We start from the raw sequence: 15,304 nt of genomic DNA, 5'->3' as shown, positions 1-15,304 counted from the left end.
TTTCTCTGTTTTGGTGGTACCTGGTATGTGTTTGCATGCTTTACTCACCTGATTCTCCTTCACTGTCATCTGCCCCTGTTCTTTACAACCGAGGAAGGTCCTAACACATCTAAAGATCTTCTCATTTTGTTGTACTCTCTGAACAAAGTTGGCTGGAAAGAAGCCAATCCTGTCTTGAATTTTCCCCTGGAAAGAAAAAGGAGACATGCGTCCACAATTGTTTCATTTGTTGTAATTACAGTTACCAAGTGATTCTTTGTTTTGTTTTGTTTTGTTTTTATTTTTTTAAGAAAGAGGAATACTTACTTTCCACCAGTCTTCATTGGTGTCTTCTAGAAGGGTAATCATGTCTCCTGGCCTATAATGAAGAGTGAACAGGTTGAGTGGGGAAGGAGAGGGGGGAAAAAAAGAAGATCACACTTCAGATTCACAAGTAATAGTTTTTCATTTACACAAATAATCCTAAAATAAATAGAAGTAAAATAAACATGACTTTTTCTCAGTTCTTCCCACCCATGAAAATAGTTTTGTTATACATTCAAAATAAGTACTATTTCCATGCTGTATTTGAAAAAATAATATAGCCTTATTTTTTAAAAGAATTTATTTATTTTGAGAGGGAGAGAGAGGGAGAGAGTGCAGGGGAAGAGGCAGACACACAGGGAGAGAGAGTATCTCAAGCACACTTCTGCTTGAGCACAGAGCCTGACTTGGGGCAGGATCCTACAACCATGAGATCATGACCTGAGTCAAAACGAAGAATCAGGTGCTTAACCAATTGAGCCACCCAGGTACCTCAATATTAGCTTTATTTTTACATATAGAGAAGGGTTCTTTATTATTTCTGGAAGTTTCCTATTCATATTTGCCACTTCCTGTTATGGATGTGATATTATAATAGATATTTCTAAGAACATTATATTCTGTTTTTAAAAACAGTATTTCTTTCCTTTATTGAGTTCTTTCTTTCCCCTAGAATTGGTTGGCCTCCTCTTTATTTTATTGCTTCACCTTCATGTCAAGGGATTTTCTTCAATATCTGTGTTTCTTGGTTGTTTCTCTTTTTTTCTTAGTTGTTTCTTTACATTAATGGCTAAAAACAGAGGTAGATGGGTGTGGGCAGCTGGGCGAGCTTCTCTGCTATTACATGCTTCTGCGTCTGCACTGTCTCTCCCAAGTGCAAGGGATAATTTCAGGTTCTGCTTAAAAGAGCAGGGAGTCTCGATTGGGGCCTATCATTTTTGGATGCTTTGAAAATGTAGCAGGCAAGCAGTGTGGGGCCTCCTACCACTACCCCCAATGGCTTAAACAGGGGGTCTTTCTTAACCTTTGTGAGGGGGAGATCAGTTTATTCTCCTGCTAAGTACACCTGTCTTTTCCTTCCCTTCCCTTGCTTTCTAGATGGTCTGGGGTCAAGAGTTACCTAAACACAGCTCTTTTTCTTTCTTAGACTTCTGCACTCACACAGGCATAGGTTCCTTTTCTTCTGAATACAGCTGTTCCTTTGATTCTAGAGTCAAATACCATTGCTACCTATTGCCCATTAGAAGCAGTAATGTGGTGTCATGAACACAGCTGGGAGTCTGCGTCAGTTATATGTTGCCATGATAATGTTGTGTAACATATAGCCACAAAACAATGGCTCACTCCCATACCTGAGTGTCGGCTGGCTGTTGGCTGGAATGACTGGGGAGACTTGGCCCTATTTCCTGTTTCTCATACACCAGAAGGCTAATTTGCACATTCATGTCAATGCCAGAATTTTAAGAGCAGCAAATGGAAACACACAAAACACATAAGGCCTTCAAGGCCAGGGCTGGAATTGACACACTGTCATTTCTGCCTTGTTTTATTGGGCAAAGCATGTTATGAGACCAGTCCAGATTCAAGGGATGGGACAGCAGCTCCACCTCCGTGGTGACAGGAACTATAAGGTCCCACGGCAAAGGATAGGAGTATAGGAAAAAGGTGAAGAATTTGGGTCATTAATGCACTCAAGCTATTGGAGACACCCTCATGTTCTTCAATGAATTTGCTGGGAGTTCAGTGTCTCCTTGAATGTCCCCCTACTTATACCTAAAAGTTACTTTTTCCTGAGCATGTTTTGGTCTCCAGGCATCTTCACTGTCCTCAATTCTAGTTGCTGTAGTTTGCCAGGAACTTTTCAAAATTTTTGGGTCTCAGATACTATTATTTCTTATTTTCTAGTACTGTTTATGGAGGGTTTTTAAAAAATATATATTTTTGGACATTTCAAGGGATTGAAACAGGAGAGGAAATAGATCCATGGGTTCATTTGGTATTCTGATTCAATCTCCTCTGCTGTCATTTTCAATTCTCAGTTAATATCTATCTTCGTAGGGGATTCCAAATAGAACAGGCTTGTTACACCTGAAGCATTAAACACGAGCGGCATTTTGGTATTTCAACAGTCACAGTTCCGTGCTGATGCCATAGAAAGAGAGATGGCTGAAAATCACTCTTTTCCCAGGTGAGGGATTTAATTAAGCAGCAAGGATGAAAGCTGATGTAGAAAAATCTTTCTCGCTCCAGCTGATTTTACTTAACCTAATAACCTAAGAAACAATGTGTTAGCATCAAGTCCAGTGACTTTGCTGATGGCTTGGTAGAAACAGGAAGTAAGGAAAAAAGGTGGAGGTGAGGGTGGGGGCAGAGGCACCTTTTCCTAAGGGTGAGAAAGGATACTGCCTGGATCTAACTGCTGGTTTTACAATTTAGATAGAGAGTCACTCTTTACCGTGGCCATAGGTGGGCTGTCCCTGAGCATATGACACATGGTAACTAAACCACATATTAGAACAAGGCACTCACTGGAACACAGCTATAATTTTATGAGCAATACCAAACATCCTCTTGACAGCGTGATGGGGATTGTCTTATCCTATAAAAGAGCACTGCCAGGACCAGAAAACTGCCTAGTGAGGGAGGAGAGTTACATTCAAATATATATTTTTTCTTTTTTGTTATTTGTTTACCCACTCATTCAACAAATATTCCAGAATACTGACTCTGGGTAATCTTTGGAGAATAACGTCCTCACTGGAGTTAATGTTCTGTGAGAAAGATGGATACAAATAAGCACACAGATAACAGAACATTGAATATGGTTATAGATACTAACAGGAAGATTGTATCTCTAACTGATGGATGTGTAATTGCAAATTGTCATAAGGGCCATGAAGGGAATAGATGGGATGCAGATATAAAGCATCAGGGTAGACTCTTGATATTAGCCAACTACTCTAGTCATCTGGAGGAGACAGCTAATGTCTGTTTTCACTGCAGGCAGGAGGTTGCCTCAGGCGGCACTTGAATCCAAGACAGCAACGCTCTGAAACTCGGTCAGCAAACCCATGGCCCATGAGGTTGGCCCTGCTCCTTGCCCCTGCCCCACATCCCCCACCAATCTTGGCACTCGTTCCACTGCTCCTTCACTCAGACTTAGACTCCTTTTCAAGATGGGATCCAGGCCTGTGGATCCGAGGAGGCGAGCAAGATAAAACCCCTCTGAGTAATATGTTTTGTCTTGACCTAGTTTTGAGACTCTCACTAGAGGCCAGTCAGTTCCCCTTAAGCAACTTGTTAAGCCAACACCCCAACCTCTTCCCTTTGGACTCTCACAGTTCAGGCCATGATGCCCCAGCCTCAGCCTGTCTGCTCCTGGGGCCATATACCAGATAACTAGGGACAGCCCTTATGCCCTGGAACATGTGAAATTTTATTCAGATTTGCTAATCCACGGGGAGCCTGGGAAACCAGCTAACCCCGGCTGCTTGCCATACATAAGCTGCCCCTACAGCCTGGGTGCGCTCTTCCCCTGACTCCCAGCTGCAAGCTTGGGTGGCCCAATGTGGCCACCCTTCCCTATCACCTGTGAGTCCTCCATTCAACCTGTTCTCAGCTTTGTTCTCTTCTCCTGTCTGTGGTTTTGGTGCACTATATCCTGCCATCAAGGAATTAAATTCAAACATTCTGCTCCCTTGCTCCACATAGGGAGAGCCTGTCCATGGTTCCTGGAGGAATGGAGGCCCAACGCCTAAAAATCCTCCTTCCTGTGGTTGGTCTTAGGATGGACACCGCCAATGAGTGACTCTCTTCCCCCAAATGTTTCAGGTTTCTATGGCCGACCAGGCCCCTCTTCATGGAACAATTCTTTCTCATTTTGGGTTCTCACACTTCAAAGTCCTGTGCTGGTCTAACACTTACTCTCTTTCTTTCAGAAGACCTTATGTTCCCAATCCATAATGTGCAGATTTTATAATTTAGCTCTATTTCCAAATTCCTGGAGATGAACTTGTCAAGCCCCCAAACATTTTAAAAAAGGTTCCCTTTTCTTAATTCAATCAGAGCATCCCAAGTTCAGGTAAGCCTTTTGCTGTACCCAAGAATCATACATGTACGCAATATAATGTAATTCGTAAATGGTAAAGGGATCAGTTTCCCCTTTGGCATAGATTGATCAGAACACCACAGCTGACCTTTTCTTTTGGTTTGCTCACTAACATAGGTCTTGGATCCAGAGGATGATTTTCAGAAAGTCTTGACACGATGAGGGAACTGTGTGCTACCATCACGAGTAGGAACAGAGTAACAACAGCTAAGTGCAGAATCACGGCTCAACAGTGAGGGGACAGCGCTGCTCCATGAGTGTGTGTGTTTGTGTCTGTGTGTGATAACAGGATGGCTGCTATCTGGTTCATTTTCCGCAGTCCTTTGCTTCCCTCATTTCTCAATTTTTCACATGGACAGAGGAACCTCTTTCTTTCACCATGAGGGAGACTGGTTTTAGTGACTTAGAGGGCACGGTGTCACAGAGTGTATGGATAATGCCTGCTAAGCCCAACCAGCTTCAGAGAACTATTCTGCAAGGTGTATGACCATGGTTTGGTCTTCTAGGAGGTGGGAGGGGAGTTGTCCTGAGGCCCCCTGCCCAGTCTCTCCATTCCACACTGGCACCACAGATTCCTAGGAGTTTAGATGCTGACACCCCCGATGGGGTCACAGCATTTGAGAAGCCCCTTCTCCACTGAGACAACCTGAGACCTCAGAATGGCCCTCAACTGGGAGGCACAGAGACAAGGAAGGATGTTCTGGGCTCTTTTCACAATGTTTTGGCTATACTGTACATTCTGGAATGCCAACGACATTTGTCTTTCTTTATTCCTCCATCTTTGCCTATTGAGCCAAAGGAAATTATAGGACATCCAGGTATTTTTTGAATGCTTGTGGTAGGTCTGGGTATGTGTCGAGTGTACAAGATGAGAAGAGTCTTTGAAGCATTGGTTTTCCTATCTGTAAGGTGAGGAAGAGAACAGTACCTGCCTCATCAATATTTTTGAGGATTGGGTGAGGTAATACTTGTAGAGCATGTTTAGATAAGACCACAGCAGATGGTGGCTGGTATGGTTGTTAAGACGTAATTATTGCCCTCAAGATACTGGTACTCTTTTTTTTTTTTTTTCCAAGTAGTTAAGAGATTTTACTTTAGTTAAGGTGCTGGTACTCTTAAAGGGGAAAGACATGGAAGCTGGTAATTTACATTAAGCCTCTTTGCTGAACAAGAAGAAATATGCTGGGGGTGGAGGGGACAAGCAAGCATGGAATTGACTGCCCCACCCCCACCCCCGCCAAAATCCCAACATACATGCTTTGTTGAGACTCAGCTACCTCAATGATGTTTATACAACTACATATTATACATAATAAATACTTAATAAACTATATTTATTTTGCATAGTTGCTGTGTGGGTTGGACGAGAATGCCTATGTGGAACGCTTTAGCCCTGACATTAAGGCCTCAAAAGTTCTAATTTTTACCTGAAAGTGTAATTTTTTTCACTAAGAAATGAGAAGATCTAGTGATTATTACCTTTCAAATGGGTGTTTTCTTAGGATTTTGGCAGGGATGGTTGGTTCATGAAATCATCTTTGGCCTCTTAAGTGGCCTCAGTGTTATTCAGAGCTTTGGGAAAAGCTTTTTTCTCTCATCTGCCCCTCCCTCTTGCCCTCCACCCCAGGTAGTGACGGGAAGGCTGTGGCAAGGGCTGGTGGCTGGAGCTAGTATTCTCCAGCCAGCTGCTGACTGCAACAGAGGTGTTGGAATAGTGGAAGAGGACAGCCAAACGGGCTGGAGAGGGGCAGCGGGTTCACTGAATGAAGCGGGCACAGCCAGCCCCTTCTGCACACAAGTAAGAAGGTAAGAAGGTTCACTAGTTAAAGGCAGGATCTGAATCCACGACTAACACAACTAAATCCAGCTGCCTCTTATACCACCCAAGCCTTGTGAAACTCATGAGAACTGCCCATTTGACTCTGCCAAGTATTTTTCAGCTACCTTTAGTATTTTTGACCCTTTTCTATTCATTAGGAACAAAAAAGTCAACAAACCAAACAACAACAACACCCAACCAACCCACCAACCAAAGCCAAACAAATGAACAAAAACCAAGTCAGTCTTATAGCAACCAGAGTCACTCAGCCAAAAGAGATGTCCTGGAAAAACCAGCTCAGGGAAACATAAGAAGGAGCCAAATGGCTCCATTAACTTCAGATCTACTGCTTAATTTTTCGCTAGACCTGCTTCTCAATTTCCATAGTCCTGGTCCAGAGCCTTTTACAGTCTGAGCACACGGGTAGGTAACGAGGAACTCCTGAATCTGCAGTTTAATTTTGTCTTAAACCTGACATCCGTGAGACTGCCTGTGCTTCTCCAAGTCTGGAGAGCAGCTAGGAGAAAAAGCATTCGGCTAAAGGGCCATTTGGATGGATTTGGTAAATGTTCCTGAACTGTCATGGATCACGCTCTCCAGAACCTAATTGGAAGAGGCATCTGAGTGAGAGGATGGCTGCTGAGCACATTAGCGGCATTCAGGAGGGTCTGGGTTTCCTGACATGGTGCAGCCTCGGAACATAATATGCATCAGAGACTTTCCTCAAATAGCCTTAATTGCATTTTGATGTCCTGGTGACTGTGAAGATTATTTTTAAATCAAATTGGTGCATTAGAATTACATTTAGTTTTAATTAAGTTGATGCATTTGCCAAGCAGTAATGTACTTAGAGAATGGAAACGAGACACCGAGGGAGGCTTATTCTGTCTTAATCTGTCTCAAGGGCTCTCCTTTTCTCATTTTATGAAGGATTTAGAAAGCCTTACAGAGTGAAGGACACAGCCACGCAGGCAGCCGGCCAGAACCCTGATGTGGACCCGAGTACGGAGCATGACAAAGAGCAGGAAGCCTGCCATGCAGTCCTCGGTCTGTCACTGGCCCACTGTGGGTCTTCGGATGTCACAGCAGTTCTCAAGTCTGATGATACTCAGAAGCCAGGGGAAGGCTTAGCTGTTCAGATCTCCAAATGGGATCTGACCCTCTAGGCCTGGGCAGAGCCCAGGAATCTCTATTTTAATAATATTCTCCAAGAGGTTCTTAGGGCTGGTGACAAGTATTTTAACAATCCCAACCGTAGTTTTCTCCGCTGTCAAATACGAATTGCTTAGATGACCTCATAGATTTGTGAAAAGAACTCAAGGGGAAGTCAGGGAAAGTTGGGAAAACTGTGAAAGACTTTGAAACAGGCATAAATATTACAGATCTGGGTGTCTAGTTCACCTTTCCGGCCATCTCCTCCTTTCATTGTTGTTGGGCTATTTTACATATTTTCTACAACTTGTAGAAAACTGTTGATGATGCAAAGTCCTCTTGTCCCTAGAAATGCAAGTGAACTATGTCTGGTGGGATGTAATCAGTTGTTGCCCTTGAGGACTGACCCGTTTGGTACGCATTCATAAATTCATGTCATCGCTCCTGATCGCCTACGTATGCGTGATGTTTGAATTCTTCCTTTGTACCAGATGGGACATTATACTGGTTCTCTCATTAATTAATGAGTCAAATAAAAATTCTGACATGTGTTCATTTTATATTTGTATAGACTCATGATTTTACCTTAATTTAAAAAAATTATTAATGAACTGTAGTGAATTTTCACGAACACATTCTGTAGATCACAAGCTTCCTGGTCTTAAAAACAAAGCTGAACAATCTTAATAAGCTCCTAAGAAAGGCTTATGAATGACCAGCATGGGATAAATTAATACATTGTCTCAGTCTGCTGATTAGAAGAAATTGTCAACCTCATTGGAGGGCAAGCCCACACAGTCAATGCAGGATGAAAAGCTTGGAGTAGGAAAAAGACCAGTGGACCGGAAGTATGTCTCCTTGGTTTCCAGCTTGAGCCTCTACATTCTACCTGTCAGTTCTTGGCTCTGGTTCTCCCAACTTACCCACCGCAAAAGGTAAAGAACCATAAACTGTCTCAATAGAATATGAACTAAAACAGCCAGGTGTCCATTCATTAAACTCTACTGAAGTTGAAGGTAGTCTTTTCAGAATGAGGACTGGAATGCATGTAGTCATGAAAATATGCTCCCAGCCATGCAATGAATTTACACACCTCTTTGTAATGGGGTTGGCATTTGCCCCCCATCTCCTACCTCTTAAAGTCGTTCTCATATTCTGCCATTGAACCCATTCTTCCTTATCCTTTCCTTACTGGAAAGAGAGAAAGACAGCTCACTAAGCAAACTGCGCAGGCACCCCGGTCCCCTCTTGCTGGGAAACTTGGCTTGGTTATGATGCTGCCTCCTTGCAAAGCCTTCCCTGGCCTCCTGTGGCTGCTTTGATGTTACCTTGAGGTGGTGTGGCAGCATCCTGAATTGCCTTCTTTCTCACAAGATCTCACATTGGACCGTGCTTTCTTGTCTACTCTTCTGCACCCTAATCCCTCCAGCCCAAGGACCACTTGTGCTCTTTGAGGGCAGGGCCTGCAAACTGTTCACGCAGCAGCCAGTCAATGCTCATTCACCACGTGGTGAGCACTGAAGAGATGAAACAAATCCTAAGAACAGCCACAGAAGGGTTAAAATCAGTTCTAACTCGATTTCAAGTGGTGCTTTGAAAAAAATCAGAAAGAGATGAATTCAGCCATTCCATCTCCAGAGGTTCTCGTGAATATTAGCTAATGAGATGAATGGTTGCCTGGTTTCATTCAGACTCAACCACGGAAAAATCTGAGACTTGCTGCTTCCAAGAAAGAGGCTGGCGAGTCAAGAACCTAAATCCTTATTTGGGATTATAAAAGAAAATACATTTTCCTTTGAAGCCCCCTAGTTTAGGTGTTCAGACACACACTGAAGTAGAAATTAATCTGTATCTTAGAATTTAATAACACTGGAAAAGCAGTTTCCTCTTTCCCTCTCCTGGCTCCTAAGCTTTTTTCTTTTTTTCTTTTTCTTTCCCCCTTATGAAACATGGCCATTATCATATAAATTTGTTTGGGGAGAACTAATAAAAATGAAAATGACTTAGATGTGGGAAGGCAAAATGGATTTTTTGGAATAGGCATTATATGGTCACTGGAATGTGCATCTGAACACATCAGTCTTATTTACTCCCCATTCTTTATTTCAGAGCCCCTAAGGTGTTTTAGGGGTTTGTGTTTACTTGCAGTTATTTACATCTGCTGCTTATTTACAAGATATACCAGCATGGCAAAGCCATAAAAATTACTCTTATTGACTTTTATTTTTACTTTCTAGAAGATATTTTCTTTATTTGAGAGAGAAAGTGAGAGAGCAAGGGCACGCACACACAGGTGTGTGTGGGGGTGGGGAGGGGCAGAGGGAGAGGGAGAGGGACAAGCAGATTGTGCTGAGTGTAGAGCCTACATGGGTTCCATCCTGCGACCCTGAAATCATGACCTGAGTCGAAACCAAGAGCCGGACGCTCAACCCACTGAGCCACTCAGGTGCCCCTATTCTTAGTGATTTTTAAAAGGCGTGTTGGTATGAATAATAAGCAACAGCTCTAAGACTATTTTGCAGATTTCTGAACCCCAAATTGGCAAGGATAATGGGACTGGTTACACTGTAAATGTGGAAGGAGAAAAGTTAAGCATGTGCTACGAAGCTCTTGCTAACTATGTGTGTGTGAATGAACAAGTGTGCATGGGCATATGAATGTGTGTGTGTATCTGACTGTGAGCACGTGGGCGTGTATGAGCATATTAAGTGTCTCACGTGCAAATACTCACCCACTAGGATACACACTACGTGCCCTCACAAGGCAGCATATACCATAACGGTGTCAGTGCTGATGATAATGGTTTGTATTTCAAGCAGCATTTTTAAAAACTTGGCTCATGTATTAAGCTGGCCGTCCGTAAAGTGTAATTTACAAAGCTCTTAAAAAATGTGATAGTAAGTCTCATTGGTGGAAGCTGTTTAAGACCCTAATTTCAGAAGTTTATCTACTATACAAGCTCATTACACTCAGACGGAGGAATGGGGTGCTCTTTGACGTTATCAGACCTTGAGTGGTCAGTGATGGTCTGGCGATCCTGTGCATGTTGGCACCGTGTCTTTCATGTCAGGGGTAAAATGTCGTATCTGTAAGTCAGCAACTGCAAAAGGGACTCAGAAGATGAGGGGCAGGGTCTCACAGTCTCCTTTTGGCTGGACAAATTAGATGAAGTCCTACTGAACATGCGCAAAAGCCAGAGAGAGACTTTGTGTTTTTTTTCAACTATTATATCCTTAGGGTAGTGTCGATGGGATCCAGAGGACTTGGAAATAAAACATATTGTGAAAAGATGCAAATTAAGAAGGGATCTAAAATACACTGTGCACCTTGCTTTGTACTGGGCATGATATCCCACCTTTTATTTACATCATCTGGTTTAATACTCGGTCTCCCTAGGAAGGAGAAAACTGTCCCCCCCACCCCCCGCACCCCAGAGATTGCAACATTGGCTGAAATAGATGCAGCTGGGAAGGATCACACCGGAGAACAGACTCTGTGACTCCCCAATAGTGCTTTTCTGCCCTGCTGCCTTGCTCTGTCTGGCTCTTGAGCTCATGCTGGATGGACAGAGCTATTATCATGAGAGCGCCAGCAACTTGGGGAGGTAGTGGATGACTTCATGTCTTTAGACATGCTGTCTTTAGACAGCATTTGGAGACCAATGATAGGACCGTGGGACTTCTAAGAGGCGGACTCACTGCCCTAAGACTGAGGGGGCAGTGCCCCTGAGGTTCCTTTCTGAGGCCTACTCTTCCACCTCTCAACCGTGAGTGCTCAGTAAGGGCTTACCAGGGCTTCTTCCCAACCATGTGACACCCTTTGATCTCCTTTATACTGTTTCTTCTTCTTCTTTTTTTTTTTTAAATAAGATTTTATTTATGTATTTGACAGACAGAGATCACAAGTAGGCAGAGAGGCAGGCAGAGAGAGAGGAGGAAGCAGGCTCCTTGCCAAGCAGAGAGCCTGACGTGGGGCTCGATCCCAGGACCCTGGGATCATGACCTGAGCGGAAGGCAAAGGCTCAACCCACTGAGCTACCCAGGTGCCCCTATACCGTTTCTTCTTGACGAATGATATTCATCATGGGATCAAGGCCCATCTCCTCCAGGAAAGAGGTCTGGGCTAAGCCCTCTGAGCTTCGTTTGCTTCCCCTTTTATCATTCTCGGGATATTATCATGTACTTGACATTCCCACATTGTGCACGGCAGGCACAACATTAGTTCACTTCATCTCCACGACACTCTCCATTTCCTCATCACCTATTCATTAAGCATCTGCTGTTTCAAGAACTGTCCTATGCTAGACAGGCTAGCAATGACAGATTTGTTCTCATGGAGGTTATAGGAGAAATAGAGGCTCACCAAATAATTCCAGAAATATATAAACACAAGTTGAGGTAAGGGCTTTAAAGGAAAGAAATATGGTGTCATGAAAGGAGATAACAGAGGACTCGCACCCAGATTGGGGGTATCAGGAAAGGGTGTGTCGAGGAAGCGAAACCTGAGTTGAGCTCTGTGGAGGTCAGTAGAAAGGTCTGGACTGTTAGCTGTTGGCTGAAAAGCTTTCCTTGCTCCTGAGCAGATACATAATGGATGTTTGCTGAAGTAATGATTCAGCCGCTCTGAGCTACAGTTGTTGGCTTCGCCGATTGGGACATCTTTGCCCTCAAGCTTACACTCCAAACATTCCCTGTGCCCTCACCTCATTTGTCCTCTGCCCTGAGGACAATACCCGTGTGCTCCCCTGGATAAGAATGTAGGTAGATAAGAATGATATTTTGTTAAAAGGAATTTTTTTCTACCTTATGGTATGAGGAGGAAAGGATAATTCACAAAGCATCAGTTCATTCAAGAATTATATCAAATCCCCGAAGCATTGCTTTACACATTTTAAATCAAGTGCCCAGCTTTTAAACTGGGAACATACAATCTCTTGGCAAAAAGAAAAAAAAAAAGAAAAAAGAAAAAAAGAAAAAAAAAGGAAAAACTATGATTTATCACTCCAATCTTGCAGTCTATGTAATGCAGGCATTTCACTCCTGGGAATGAATAGTTCTGTTTGCCTCAGAGCAGACTGTAAATGTTTGATTCGTGACCAGACAACTTGACTTTTAATGACCTGCAACTGTCTAAAATAAGCACAAAAATTTATGACCACCACACCAGGCAGCTAGACATCATTCCTTAGTACCCTAATAACATCCTATCATTCTTTGGAATTGTTCCTTTCATCTGCTGACTTCAGAACAATCTTCCGGTATAAAACGGTGGGACTGCCACACAGGGAAGTTGTTCCAGTTTAAAGTCTAGATATCCAAATGACGGTCTCAGGAAGGACACAATAAACAGTATTTATTGCAACGTGAATAGATATCACCCTTGTCTTCATTAGCAGAGAGTTGACTGTGGACAGTCAGCTGTCCACATTTCTTTGGACAGGCAGCCCCCCAGCCATGACTCCCAGGCAGGCTCTGACTCTAGGGCTGGTTCTATCTCTGAGAGAACAGAGCTTCACTTGGTAAATGCCTTCACCTCCTGCTGCACAGATGCCAGACTGTTGGGTCTGTTTATAGCTCCAGCCAGTGAGTTCAGCATGGCGAGTCCTGCTCAATGATGGAGACAACTCAGATGACAAGAGCCTACTTGTCTGAACAGATCCCAGGCGCCAGGATTCAGGCCCTGATCTCTGCTCTGGAAAGGCCCAAGAATCACTTGGAAGAAGATGGCAAATGAATACTGAAACCAAGCTGACCTTGGGTATGAGCCAGACTCTGGCAGGATACACACAGCGGCTATGGAGTCTTGTTGGATGAAGGGCAGCCAGACTGCTGGGCTTGACCTCATGGCACATGGAACTTGGGAAAGGGGGGCTAACTGGAGACTTTTTGGTAGCTCTTTCCTTTTATGGGGCTTTGTGTAAAGTGAAAGAAATGGGAAACCAGCTCAGGCAAGCAGGACAGGGATCATGCCTGGGAAATGGCACAGTCTGAGAAGGAGAAGTTCAAAGAGCTCCAGGGTGGAGAGACAACACCTTCCAGAAGCCATGTGAAGGGAATGACTAGCAACTGGTGGCCTGGCCTCCATGACAGACAAGTGGAGTCCACCTCAAAATGGAGGCTAAATCCCTAATTCTCTGGCATTTCAATAGTTTTAGCTCTCTGTTCTCTTCAGAAGAGGAAAGAACTGATCTCTGAGGGAACATCTGACTAGAAAAGCAACCCCTTCTATCCTGTTCTACGGTCAAAAAACACCAAACTCCTATGTTTTGGGGTCAATACATGGAGGAAAAGAAATAAAGCATTTTCTCTGAGGTAGGTCAGTGAACACCACGTTATAAAAATTGTAATAACTGTCAGTTACTGAGTGTTTATAATGACGAGGAACTGTGCTATATGCTTTATGAACATTGTTCATTTCACCCTCGAAAATATCTCAGGGTGAAGAGGTCACTGTTATTCTTTTATAAGTAAGGAAATCAGAGCAATGAAATGTTTATACATTGCTTAAGGTCACACAACAAGCAGCATGTGAACGCAGCACGGACTCCAGCTTTCCTGGATTTCACAAGGGTCCCAAAGCTCACCTTATCTTCCCCCGTATTTCAGGTACCATGAAGTGGGATGGATCCTGAAACAAAAGCACAGCTCAGGGTGTGCAGTAGGGGGAAGCTGCCAGGATAAACAAGTGGTTTTAGTTTGATCTTTTAACCTGTGTCAGTTTGGCCACTAGAGACATTGATTTGGGGTCACCTGGGTGGCTCAGTCAGTTAAGTGGCTGCCTTCAGCTCAGGTCATGATCCCAGGGTCCTAGGACTGAGTCCCGAGTCAGGCTACCTAATCAGTGGAGAGCCTGCTTCTCCCTCTCCCTCTGCCTGCCACTCTGCCTACTTGGGCTCTCTCTCTAGCTCTCTGTCAAATCAACCAATCAATCAATCAACCAATCAATCTAAAATAAAAAAAATCAAGACATTAATTTTGATTCCCTATTAGACCCCACAAGATGCCAAGAGCATTTGACGCTCAAGCTGCACGCAAACACCCATTGACAGTTCTGCTGCTGATGCAGTAAAACTGTGCTTCTTAAAGCGGGGTCCCTGATCAGCAGCATCAGAAGCACCTGCTGACCAGTTAGAAATGCAAATTCTCTAACCCCGCCCCCCAAACCTGCAGGATCAGAAACTGCAGGGACAGGGTCCAATAATCTGTCTGATAACCAGCCCCAGAGGTCACTGGATGCTGGCTCACGTGTGACAGTCACTGCTCCAAGGCATTAGGATGTAGCACTAATTGAATTCTTTTTTTCACATGAAAAACACTGACTTTAAATTTTCTTTCTTTTTTCTAAAAAAAAATTTTTTTTTTTTTTACCTCATTTCCAAATCTTCATTCTCCTGTGGTACAAATTTGTACAAGGCAACATAGGTGTTCATCTGTAATGGTTCTTTGGAAAGAGATCCCTGAAAGAGAAAATAATAGAAAAATGAGAGAAGGAAGGTGGAAAACAGAAAATAAGTAAGTGAATGCAATGTAATTCTACTGTAAGGACTGTGAGTATTAAAATATCAAACTATTATTCAGGCTTTGTTTCAACCATAGGTTTATTTTAAGTTTCTTAGCTAAGTTTGATTTCATTAGAAACCAAAGCCAATAGTGTGTAAATCTGTTAGAAATAACTACAAATGTCTTCAAATCAGCTTTTTCTTTGCTACAGTTGTTCATGAAAGGTGAAAGGTTTGGCCCCAAGAATGGGAATATTCACACTATAGAAATAAGGACGTATGAGTTGTAGTAAGCAGCTTTCATTTCCTAAAATTGACTATTTTTTTAAATTTTATTTTTTTATAAACATATATTTTTATCCCCAGGGGTACAGGTCTGTGAATCACCATAAAATTGACTTTTTAATCAGTTAGCCTAAAATTT

General features: G+C 43.1%; 1 protein-coding gene across 2 annotated transcripts in view; it reads right to left on the bottom strand.

Annotated features, from left to right (window-relative positions):
• Positions 1-15,304, bottom strand: part of LOC111159143 (SH3 and cysteine rich domain) — a 151,816-nt gene that overhangs the window by 19,920 nt on the left and 116,592 nt on the right. For both annotated transcript variants that reach the window (XM_022521572.1, XM_022521575.1), the window contains 3 exons: positions 14,750-14,838; positions 307-358; positions 49-186 (listed from right to left, as the gene is read on the bottom strand). In XM_022521572.1, coding sequence (XP_022377280.1) covers positions 49-186; positions 307-358; positions 14,750-14,838 — 279 coding nt within the window. The remainder of the gene's footprint in view (positions 1-48; positions 187-306; positions 359-14,749; positions 14,839-15,304) is intronic.

The sequence above is a fragment of the Enhydra lutris genome, unplaced genomic scaffold, assembly GCF_002288905.1.
Source record: "Enhydra lutris kenyoni isolate GAN:26980312 unplaced genomic scaffold, ASM228890v2 scaffoldscaffold66, whole genome shotgun sequence".
Classification (NCBI taxonomy): Eukaryota; Metazoa; Chordata; class Mammalia; order Carnivora; family Mustelidae; genus Enhydra; species Enhydra lutris.
Note: the sequence above shows the minus strand (reverse complement) of the source record. Positions and strands in the feature narration are given on the sequence as shown.